General features: G+C 41.8%; 1 protein-coding gene across 2 annotated transcripts in view; it reads right to left on the bottom strand.

The window, feature by feature from the left end:
• Spag17 (sperm associated antigen 17) overlaps positions 1 to 12,862 on the bottom strand; it is a 219,822-nt gene that overhangs the window by 51,523 nt on the left and 155,437 nt on the right. For both annotated transcript variants that reach the window (XM_031374969.1, XM_031374970.1), the window contains 3 exons: positions 10,844 to 11,058; positions 3,539 to 3,683; positions 2,154 to 2,308 (listed from right to left, as the gene is read on the bottom strand). In XM_031374969.1, the coding sequence (XP_031230829.1) occupies positions 2,154 to 2,308; positions 3,539 to 3,683; positions 10,844 to 11,058 (515 nt within the window). The remainder of the gene's footprint in view (positions 1 to 2,153; positions 2,309 to 3,538; positions 3,684 to 10,843; positions 11,059 to 12,862) is intronic.

The following is a 12,862-nucleotide window of genomic DNA, read 5'->3' as shown; positions in this document are numbered from 1 at the left end:
TTTCTGATTTCTTTATTGTTTCTATTTCCATTTTTAGATTCTGGATGGTTTTGTTCATTTCCTTCACCCATTTGATTGTGTTTTCCTGTAGTACTTTAAGGGATTTTTGTGTTTTCTCCTTAAGGACTTCTAGCTGTTTACCTGTGTTCTCCTGTATTTTTTTGAGGGAGTTATTTATGTCTTTCTTAAAGTCCTGTATCATCATCATGATAAGTGGTTTTATATCTGACTCTTGCTTTTCTGGTGTGATGGTGTGTCCAGGACTAGTAATGGTGGGAGAATTGGGTTCTGATGATGGCAAGTGACCTTTGTTTCTGTTGTTTATTTTCTTATACTTGCCCCCTACCATCTATCTGCTTATCTCTAGTGCTACCTGCCCTTGCTAAATCTGACTGGAGCCTGTCCTTCCTGTGATCCTGGTTGTGTGAGAACTCCTCAGAGTCAAGCTGTCTCTGTGATTCTGTAATTCTAGGATCCTGTGATCCTGGGCTTTCTAAAATGCCTGGGAATGGAGCTTCCTCTGGGTGTTATGGGACTGGCTGTGAAGTTTGTGCCCAAGGTCTGCTCAGGGCACCAGCCGACCCAGACAGACTGGAAGCGACCCAAGTCACTGGGATGGCAGAGTTACTGTGTGCCTGGGTCCTGCTGGTCCCAGTTACTCCCAGTGTTGAAACAGATGTTGTGTCCTCCTCACCTCTGATCCTGGGTGTGTGGTTTGTCTTTTTAAGGGAGAAAGGTGAAGTCCCTCACTGTGTATGGCAGACCTGCCCAAAGTACCTTTTTAGTTCCTAGGAGTCTGACAGCTTCTGGGTGGACAGGAAGTTATCTACAGTCAGGCTACCATCCCTTCTGATTGTCCTTTAGCCAGTACCACCTTTGATGTCATCTTCAAGAGACACAGCTACCTAACACCTGACCTCTGGAAAGAGACTGTTTTCACCCAGTCACCTTACAGGAATTCCCTGACCATCTTATGAAAACCCACACTGGAGTGTACATTCCAAAGACCCAGACTCCAGCTGTGACTACCATATGGCGTTTTTACACCTATATGAAATGAATTAGGTCTGATTTAAAAAAATTTTTTTAATTGATGGTGCTTATGCTTTCTTTGGGTGTTGCCTTAGTGTTGTATTGCTGTAATAAGACACCATGACCAAGGCAACTCTTTTAAAGGAAAACATTTAATTGGAGCTGGCTTACAGTTTGGAAACTCAGTTTATTATCATCATGGCAGGAAGCATGAAGGCACACAGGAAGACATTGTGCTGGAGAAGTAGCTGAGAGTTCTATATCTGGATCCAGAGAATGCAGGAAGTGAATTGCTACACTTCTCATGGCTTGAGCATCTCAGACCTCAAACTCTACCCCCAGTGACACATCTATTCCAATAAGACCACCTCCTAATAGTGCCAACCCCCTATGTGCTGATGGGGTCCCTTTTATTTAAATCACCACAGGTGTCATTGCTAATGAACACTCACACTTATGTTTTCTTTCCTCTCTCATTTTCAGCCCTTAGCCACCATGACAATGATGAATCTATCATGTTCTGGTTCTTGGTTCTCAGTCTCTTGTAACATGGTGTGTGATGTTTTAGCTCATATCTCTTCTCTAACATGGGAAAACTTTTGAAGACTAAAGAGACTGTAGGTTGACACCATCATGTTGTGTTTAATGGGAAGGTTGGGAGATTGCAAAGGAGTGTGTTGCCAATTCTTCCTTTACTTTTGAAGGAAGGAAGCTTTGCTTCATCTGGGCAAGCTGTTCTCCCAGGACCACACAGACCACTGTGTCCTCAGTTCCACTGGAGTGTTAGGGGTGGACTGCAGTCAAGAATGAGAGCAGAGAGGAAGATAAGTGTAAATCAGATTACTGGAATGATTCTGCCACCACAGTGCCTAGTGTGGGAAGCTCCTTAGCCTAACCTTGACTCAAAGCTGCTAATTTTTCACAACAAGCAAGACAATGTATTCCTAGAACAGATCAAAAAGACCAATAGACAGCAGCATGAGAAGTGTATCAAATGAGTGAGTGAGGAGAGGAATAGAGGGTGTCATTACAGAAATTCCCACTGTCCCAGCACAGTGTGACTTTTTACCATTGGTTGGGGCATCTACATGAGTTAGTCCCTGTTCACCAACCTGACCTACCTGGTATGATCCCTGTGGTTTTGCAATAATAGATGTTCCGTCCCCAAAGGTGGCACAGCAGCTACTGTCCTCGCAGTTGGTGATAATAGTGGCATAGTGTGAGCTTTCTACCCGCATACACTTCACCTGTCTAGTGACAGTCACTGGACCTTCAGCTACAAGTAAAACACAAGGTCAGGAGACTGGGTAGGATGTGTTCAGTGAGTGATCAGCCTCAGACAATCTCCTGGCCAGCTGGATTTCTTGTGGAGAAAGACCTGGCTGCAAAGAATTGCACAGGGTTCGAGTGTGGCCTGCAACCCTTGTCAATATCCTTCAGAATAGTTCTAGAATCTACATTCTGACATGACTTAGCATGCTGTCTTATTAAGTATGCTGTTAGTATTCTTTTCATTTTGAGAAGAGGAAAATATTTTTAAAGATAAAAATTGAAATTCATTAAATATATTCACCAATCACAGTTGGTACTTGTTCTTATTTGGTCATGTTGCTTCAAAATACCTGTATGAACAAAGTCTCTAGGCAGAGTAAAATAGGCATTTTGTCTATGCCTAGCTTTATTTTTCCCATGCAATTCATTTTTAAAATTTAATATGTGTTAGGAATAAACAACATATGAGGCTTATGGACTTTTATATTTACATAAATTATATACTAGTCTATCAGATTATATAATTACTGTATCTATCACTTATACCTGTATTTTTCAACATTGTTTTGCAGTCTCTAACAATTTTTATTTTTGAATGAGTGTTTCAATATGTAATGCAAACTAGTTTTGACCTCTTGGTCATCCTGGAAGCTGGGTAAACAGGCCTCTGTTACCAAACTTGAAGTCTCCAGAAATATTTTGTGTGTGTGTGTGTATGTGTGTATGCATGTGTTTATAGCATCTGTGTTTATATATAATATGTTTATGTACAGTATATTTGTATTAAGTATATGTGCTCATTTTCTATTAAATGTGTGATTGTATTTACTGTATATTTAGTGTGTGTTTGTATTTAGTGTATGTATGTATGTATGTGTATGTATGTGGTCTCTTACCATCATGAAATAGTGTCCCTTTTAGCATTATAGCATACTCTACTTTTCCATTCTATCACTGAGGAACATTTATACTTTACCCAATATTTCAGTGATATGCCACATTGAAAACTGCACCTGTGTGACTATTTCACCATGCAAAGATGCAAGGCTATCTACATAATAAAAGCCCAAAGTTAAAATTTTATATAATATACATGTTACAGGGAGAGCCCTTTGAATCACATGGGTATTCCCTGGCTGGCTCACTTATTTTTATAAACACTTTTGATGGTAAGCTTTCTACCTGACTCATGCTGTAACATTCTGTTGTCACCATCTTGAAAAATATAACTCACTTGTTTCTTCATCATTTGGGGGAGTAATATGATCTTCATACATTTGGTAAAAGGTTGTGATTCTGGTACCATCGGCATGGTCCACAATCCGGGTCCCGTCCTTCTTCTCAACAATGATCACCTTGTCTTCTCGAGTAGTCATGACCTGAACATGAAAGGCAGAACATTAACGCTGGGCTGCATGCTTGGACCCCAGCAAGTTTATTTCTGAGCTTAGTGAATGTGAAGGTTTTCTACTTGATCTTCTACTTTCAATGACTCCTGAGGCAGATGAGGACATTTAGGCTTTCTAAATTTTATGAGTGAGGGAAGTTAAATTTAGGCTTACTGAAGTTAAGTATTAAATGACAGAGAACATTTCAATATATCAAAAAAATTATAGTATTGGGTCTGGGTCAGTAGAGGCCAGTCTGGGATACAGTTCATAGGATTTGTTTCCTTAGAAACTCTTGAGATTATGTGGCCATATAGGTTGCCTTTGTGTTATGAAGCCCTTGCTCTGCAGGATTACCCTGGATAGGGTGAATTGCAAGGTAGGCATCAGCACCGTAATGGACACTGTGGACAGAGAGGCTGCTGCTCCTTTGGGCCAAGGTGATTCACATCTACATATAACCAGTTGCCTGATGTGCATGCTGTGAATGAACTTGAGGGATTAATGGTGCTATGGGTGTATGTGGCCATTAGGCCTCCTAGATGATGAGGTTGCCATGCCAATTGTATAGTACTTCATGTCTCGAGTCCTTATTTAAAGTTAAGTCAATGCAATCGTGGGTGAAAGACTATTGTGTTAGTCTGCACACATGTTCAAGTGGAGTATCTTCCTATAGGCAATAGAAAGAGAGTCTGGGGCAGAGTATGAGAAACTTTCTTTTCTCTGTGAACACGTTTAGCAAGAAGTAACTGAAGGGAGGAGGGCTTATTTTGGTCCATAATTTTATAACAGACAGTCTATTATAGTGGACTGGAATGGCAGTGTGAGCCCAAGCTGATGATATTGTATGTTCCTCTTTCCTCTGCATAAACCAGTTTGGGCATCTGGCTCACATTTAGGGTAAGTCTCTTTTTTGGGGTGGTGGTGGTTCAAGAAAGGGTTTCTCTGTGTAACCCTGGCTGTCTTGGAACTCACCCTGTAGACCAGGCTGGCCTCGAACTCAGAAAACACCTGCCTCTGCCTCCCAAGTGCTGGGATTAAAGGCGTGTTCCACCACTGCCCAGCAGGGTGAGTCTTCTGTTACCCTCAAGACATGTCTAGAGGTGCATCTCTGGTGTTTTTAAGTCTAGTTGGCAATGAAGATTAACCACCACAGGAAGGGAAATGGCTGAATGACCTCAGATGGTAAGACAGCAGGTCAGCATCCCATCACCTGGCAGGTTTATTCCAGGTCAGCCTAAAAGACTTTAAAGGCTAAGCACAGGGAATGCATTATGGGGGGGGGGGGCTGGGGTGCTATGATAAACTCGATGGAGTTCTTTACTCGAGTTACAAGTCCCTGGTAGGACAGAGTTTTGGAGCTGCTGGGTTCTGTGGTGGGTACTCCACTTGGCTTAGTTCTTTGCCTAAGGCAATGGTTTGCTGAGTTTGAGCCTGGTATGCTAGGGAAGAGTTGTGGCTTGAGCAAAACACAGGAAGAGACAAAGACTCCAGGGAGGAGTGGGTAGATAAGGGGACTTTGGGAGCCACAGACTAAGTTGCAGAGCCTTCAGACTTTATCCTAAGTGGAATTAAGATACACTTACCAGAGTAGGAATCATGAAACAATCAACTAATCCCAGCAGTTCCTTCAGTCTGAAAGAACAATCAGATCCTTGTCTGACCAGCTATTATAAACCTACTCTGTCTCCTGCAAATCAATATGTTGAAATCCCAGCCCCCAAAATGGTAGCATAGGAATTGGGGCTTTTGGGACATGAACATGAGGTTAGAGTCCTCTTGGATTAGATTAGTGACCTTATAAAAGGCACCCTGGAGAACAATCTCTTCCCATTCTATGAGACTATAAGGAAACCAGGTATGTGGGGTCTGGCATGTCTCTTCCATTTACATTTGACCTTAGGCAAAGTACTCAAATCCCCTAACTTAGTTTTTTTCTTCGTGATATAGAAACTGCAGTTTGGGAATCTCTGACACAGGGATCCATACTCAAGTAGCACCAGGAGGGAGCAAGTCTCTCAAGAATGTGGACAGGACTGTAAGTGTAGTTAGGACCACCACTGCTGCTCAGGGGAACTCACCCAGAACCCTCAGGACATAGAAACAAAGAGGCTACCTGGGACAGGAGTCTTCTGGTCTTGGTCTGTGCCCAGAGCTGATTCTGTGCCACAGAGTAACATACACAAATACTGCTAGGAGAGAGCTGTTCTCCCAGGAGTGCCTATACACCTGTGAGCACAGGTAAGACCACCATTTCTCTTCAAATTCCTGGCCCAAGAGGGACACTCACAGAGCCATCAGGACACAGGAACCAAGGATCAGCTGGGGAGAGGATCCTGATGGTCTCTGCACCCCAGAGCTGACCCTGTACAACAGCTCTCCATACCCAAATTCCTTCTGAAGAGAACTGGTCTCCCAGGAGTACTGACACACAGGCTTACAGGAGTGACAAGCCAAAATCAGAGACAGCAAGACCAGCCAACCCTAAAGATAACCAGATGGTGAAAGGCAAGCCCAAGAACATAAGCAATAGAAACCAAGACTACATGACATCATCCGAACCCAGTTCTCTCAGCACAGTGAACCCTGGTTACCCCAACAAACCAGAAAAGCAAGACTCTGATTTAAAATCACATCTCATGATGATGATAGAGGAATTTAAGAAGGACATAAATAACTCCCTTAAAGAAGTACAAGAGCATACAGGTAAACAGGTAGAAGACCTTAAAGAGGAAACACAAAAATCCCTTAAAGATTTACAAGAAAACACAACCAAACAGGTGAAGAAACTGAACAAAACCACCCAGGATCTAAAAATGGAAATAGAAACAAAAAATCAGAAAGGGAGACAACCCTGGGGATAGAAAACTTAGGAAAGAGACCAGGAGTCATAGATGCAAGCATCACCAACAAAATACAAGAGATAGAAGAGATAATCTCAGGGGCAGAAGATACCATAGAAAACATTGACACAACAGTCAAAGAAAATGAAAAATGCAAAAAGCTCCTAACCCAAAACATGCAGGAAATCTGGGACACAATGAGAAGATGAAAACTAAGGATAATAGATATAGAAGAGAGCAAAGATTCCCATCTTAAAGGGCCAATAAATATCTTCAACGAAATTATAGAAGAAAACTTCCCTAACATAAAGAAAGAGATGCCCATGAACACACAAGAAGCCTACAGAACTCCAAATAGATTTGACCAGAAAAGAAATTCCTCCTATCACATAATAATCAAAACACCAAAAGCACTAAACAGAGAAAGAATATTAAAAACAGTAAGGGAAAAAGGTCAAGTAACATATAAAGGCAGGACAACCAGAATTACACCAGACTCCCCACCAGAGACTATGAAAGCTAGAAGATCCTGGGCAGATGTCATACAGATCCTATGAGAACACAAATGCCAGCCCAGGCTACTATACCCAGCAAAACTCTCAATTACCACAGATTGGAGAAAACAAGATATGACAAAACCAAATTTACACAATATCTTTCCACAAATCCAGACCTACAATGGATAATAGATGGAAAACACCAACACAAGGAGGGAAACTACACCCTAGAAAAAGCAAGAAAGTAATCTTTCAACAAACCCAATAGAAGATAGCCACACAAGCACAATAGCAGCAATAATAGGGAGGAACAATCACTGTTCCTTAATATCTCTTAACACCAATGGACCCAATTCCCCAATAAAAAGACATAGACTGCCAGGCGGTGGTGGCACTCCTCTTTAATCCTAGCACTTGGGAGGCAGAGGCAGGCAGATTTCTGAGTTCAATGCCAGCCTGAGTGAACAGAGTGAGTTCCAGGGCAGCCAGGGCTACACAGAGAAACCCTGTCTCGAAAAACGACAACAAACAAACAAACAAACAAAAAAAAAGAAATGACATGGACTAACAGACTGCATATGTAAATAGGACCCAGCATTTTGCTGCATATAGGAAACATACCTCAGGGTCAAAGACAAACACTACCTCAGAGTAAAGTGCTGCAAAACAATTTTCCAAGCAAATGGTTCCAAGAAAAAAGCGGAAATAGCCATTCTAATATCGGATAAAATTGATTTTCAACCAAAAGTCATCAAAAAAGATAAGGAAGGATACTTCATACTCAGCAAAGGAAAAAAATCTATCAAGAAGAACTCTCAATTCTGAACATATATGCTTCAAATTCAAGGGCACCCAGAATTCTCAAGTGAGGAATACTGGATGGTTTAGAAGTACCTAAAGAAATGTTCAGCATCCTTAGTAATCAGAGAAATGCAAACCAAAACAACCACTTTAACAATTCCACTTCATACCAGTCAGAATGGCTAAGATCAAAAACTCAGGTGACAGCAGATGTGAGGATGCAATCCCATTGCTGGTGGGATTGCATGCTGGTACAACCACTCTGGAAATCAGTTTAGTGATTCTTCTGGAAACTGTACATAGTACTACCTGAGGACCCAGCAATACCACTCCTGGGTATACAACCAGAAGATGCTCCAACATGTAATAAGGACACATACCCCACTATGTTCATAGCAGCCTTATTTATAATAGCCAGAAGCTGGAAAGAACCCAGATGTTCCTCAACAGAAGAATGGACACAGAAAATGTGGTACATTTACACAATGGAGTACTACTCAGCTATTAAAAACAATGAATTCATAAAATTCTTAGGCAAATGGATGGAACTGGAAAATACCATTCTGAGTGAGGTAACCCAAACACAAAAGAACACACATGTTATGCACTCACTGATAAGTGGATATTAGCCCAGAAGCTTGGAATACACAAGGTACAATTCACAGATCACATGAAGCTCAAGAAGGAAGACCAAAATGTGGGCCCTTTGGTCCTTCTTAGAAGGGGGAACAAAATACCCATGGGAGAGACAAAGTATGGAGCAGAGATTGAAGGAAAGACCATCCAGAGACTGCCCCATCTGGGGATCTATCCCACATACAGTTACCAAACCCAGACACTATTGTGGATGCTAACAAGTGCTTGACAGGAGCTGATATAGCTGTCTCCTGAGGGGCTCTATCAGTGCCTGACAAATACAGAGGTGGATGCTTTCAGTCAACCATTGGACTGAGCACAGGGTCACCAGTGGAGGAGCTAGAGAAAGAACTTAAGGAGCTGAAGGGGTTTGCAGCCCCTTAGGAGAAACAACAATATGAACCAACCAGTACCCTGAGAGCTCCCAGGGACTAAACCACCAACCAAAGAGTACACATGGAGGGACCCATGGCTCTAGCCACATATGTAGCAGAGGATGGTCTTGTCAGTCAACAATGGGAGGAGAAGCCCTTTGTCCTATGAAAGTTCTATGCCCCAGTGTTGGGGAATTCCAGGGCCAGGAAGCGGGAGTAGGTGGGTTGGTGAGCAGGGGGAGGGGCAAGGGGATAGGGGGTTTTTTTGGAGGGGAAACCAGGAAAGGGGATAACATTTGAAATGTAAATAAAGAAAATATCTAATAAAAAATGTCAAAAAAAACCCCTGCAGCTTGTTGTAAACATTTGGTGAGTTATAACATGGAGATGGCAGAGATAAGGGCCTGGGGAATAACTGTCCTCCATGTATATTACTGACACTGCTCATATTCTTAGTTATCTGGTACTTAAGGTAAACTTGATCCTGTCTGTAGTTGTTGGCTCAACAACTACATAGTGGTCGTAGGATTAATGATGTAACATTTGTAACTAATATTGATTTGTATATTAAGGTAAACATTTTACCCCACTTGATGCATCCCAAATAAAAAGCCCAAATAAACTAAACACCTCAAAAAAAAAAGAGAGAAAAGGCTAACGAAGACTGGGTTTTCTAAAATGATCAGTCTCATTGGGTCCTACAAAGAAAAGACAAATAACAAAGTCAGAGATTGTGAAGTTATTCTGCAAACAGGTGATGAAGGAAGGAGAGGGTGTGTAGGTTGGAGCATGGAATCTGCCCACCGAGAAGGCAGACATTTGTTATCAGCAGTGTGTGTTTGTAAACCAGAGACAAGGTACTACCTTGAAAATATTTCATTTTGTTTGGGATTAGGGGGTGCCACAGGGTTCCACATACAATGTTGGGGGGATAACTAAAGATGAAAAGAAGCCCAGCTCTCAGTCACTAAGAGTAGATTTGAAATCCTGGCCCCAAGCACTTCCTCGAGTGTGAGTTTTTGAGCACTCAACTTGCTGAGCTCTTTTTTTTTTTCTTTTTTTCATCATAAATAGTCTATAGTGCTGTGAGGACACAAAACTCCCAAAAGGAAGCCAGGCATGTGGAAGGTGTGTGGCTAATGGCAGGGTGGTGATTTCACTACTTTTTAAATATCAGTTGTTTACCACTCCCTTTTACGATAGAATAAAATCCTCTGTACAGGTGCTCACTGATTAAGTTATTTAATGTGAGTGTGATTCTTTGAAAGCATAGATGGTGAACCAATTTTCACCACTCAGTACAGAGGGCCATAAAGAAGCAGGACAGGGCATAAAGACTCTCATTCCCAGAGATGAAACAGATATACAAATATATTTAACACAAGGAGATAGGTGACATTAGTCACATCTACGCTTAAGTAGTATAAACAATTCATGAGCTAGTCAACATTACAGTGCACTACCGAGGCTAATGCAGAAGTTCAAGCCAGCCTGGGTTACACAGCAAGACTGTCTCAACAGTAACATCACCACCACCACTAGCAGCAGCAGCAACAAATTAATCACTTAAATAAATGAAAGAAAAAGAACAAAAATTCATAACCTTCATTTCAAAAATTAGTATTTTGTTCTAACATGATTTTACATACACACATACAAAATACACACACAGACACATACACACAGACACACACACACAGACACACACACACACACACACACACACACACACACACACACACACTTCAGAAAACAGTATACTTGCCACTAAGCCGCACAGTGATTTTAGGTGGGCCAACCCATTCATCTATCCATCTACCTACCCACCCACCCACCCACCTACCTAGCCTACTTACCTACCTACCTACCTACCTTCCCACTAACCCACCCACATACTGCCTAACAAATATTTGGAAGCTAAGCTTTTGTACACATTCTTCTACATGTTTCAGGACTCTAATGGTTTAGATATTTTTGTGATGTGTACCACTTTGTCGTACCGTTCCATTGATGGGATCTGTAGCCTCGAAAGATAAAAATGGTTTCAAGTCTACAATTTTCTCTAGTCCTTTGGTGCCAATCCTCCTTCCATCAGGTGTTGTGGTAAACCAGGTACCAATGTGAGGCTCCACGGGAGTTGTCGGAGGTGCCTCTGGGAGAACATCGGGGTTTTCATTCTTATTTGCCATTGATGTTTGATTTTTGTGACCTTTTCCTGTGGATGTTCAAGGACAATTAGACAGTGCAATGTAACTAGAACACTTTCATAGATTGCTCATTAAGTGCTGACAGAGTATGAACTTCCTTATATACTTAGACAAGCCAAATCAATAGTCACCAATTATATTACTTCTTAACAGGGAAAGTCAGCCCAGTTTGGCAACTTAACCTTAGCTGAACTGCCATTACCTTCCTCCAGGCATATGCACCTATGTGCAGCTCACTGTCTGGTGAACAGAAGCCATTGTGTTAATTTCTGAACGGTTTTAATCTTCTGTATTTATCTGTGAATCCCAGATTGTGCAGTCTATATTCCACTTTTGGGTGTGTCACTCTTCTCTGGCATATGAAATCTATCCACTACAGCCTTTGAAATGTTTAATCTCCTCTATTTTGTCCATTCTGAATCTGAGGGCCCTGATTAGCCAAGCAAATCCTTGGCTTCTCATCAGCAGAAGTGACTTTGTACAGCTGAACACCACATCAACATCCATCAGATGCATGTTCCTATTTCCATCTTTCTCAACATCTGGGGGGCATATGCGTAGAGCTCCAGGCCTCACTGATGAGGCAAACTCAGAAACCAACTATGAGCAGAAAGTAAAGGATTGTTAATTCAGAGAGAGTCTAGATTCAGAGCACAAAACGCTCATATGTCAGACTACAAATCTCAGTGCAATGCACAGGGATTCAAAAACTGGGCAGAGCTGAAGAAGAGACACGCAGTGAATTCAGCCCTCCAGTTGCCCCAGGATTTGTTTGTGATTTGTTAGCACTTCCAGAAGAGCATCAGAGAGGAGCTGGTGCCAGATGCACAACATGTATAGATCCCCCATAAGAAGGAGCAAATATTTGGCATAGTGTTTCTTTTCTTCTCTTCTTCTGTTTCCTCTCTTTCCCTGTCTTATTCTCTCCTGCTTCCTCATCAACAGAAGTGGAAAAGTCATGCCAACATGAGGCTCCTAGAAAGATAATGGAATCAGGGCAGGGGATATGGGGGGGCACAGCAAAGTATGCACAGACACCAGTGAGCACTGTTTTCAGTCAGGGGATACATTTTTATTGAGAGGAGAGACTGGAGGGGGACGCATGGGTCCAGCAAAATATATCTTTATGGCCTGTTATAGATCTTAAGATCTCCTACAGGAAACATTTAAGAGGGATTGTGACATGCTCAAAAGATGAGTTGAGTGCTTTTGGCAGGAATATAGGAAATTAGTCATAAAGAAAGTATGAGCAATAGTTAGAAAATATCAGTGTAGCAGAGATTGCAGGCAGGAGTAGATACAAATGCACACATTAGTGTAGCAGAGATTACACACAGTGGTAGAATAGATAGGCATGATGTCAGCGCCACTGGGCATAGGAGAATATAGGTGTGAAAGGATGAGAGGTGGAAGAATACAAAGAGAGGCTCATGTGCATGTTCTGAACTCTTACGTAACTACTATCGTCCTTTATTATGGGCACAAATAGATAAAGTGAAGAAGATGGGGCAGTGATCAGACATAAGGAATAGGTACAGCTCGTGTTCTATTTCCAGCAACATCACTAACTAGTCACCAAGAATCCCACAGAAAAATAACAACAACAGCAACAAAAAAATGCCAGTAAAATTTAGTTAGTTGGAAGTGTCTCTGAAGTAATAACTGATTGATATAGTCAGCACTAGCCAAGGCCTAAGTAGAGGCAAGGACACAACAAAGTAAAGCTTGTCTCCAACACAGCTTTGTCCTGTGAAGTGGCCTTCTTACACTGAGGTGGCATGGGACTCAGGTGGCCTTCTTACACTGAGGTGG

The sequence above is a fragment of the Mastomys coucha genome, unplaced genomic scaffold (assembly GCF_008632895.1).
Source record: "Mastomys coucha isolate ucsf_1 unplaced genomic scaffold, UCSF_Mcou_1 pScaffold16, whole genome shotgun sequence".
In the NCBI taxonomy this organism is placed as follows: domain Eukaryota; kingdom Metazoa; phylum Chordata; class Mammalia; order Rodentia; family Muridae; genus Mastomys; species Mastomys coucha.
The sequence above is the reverse complement of the archived record's forward strand: the minus strand, read 5'-3'. Positions and strand labels throughout refer to the sequence as shown.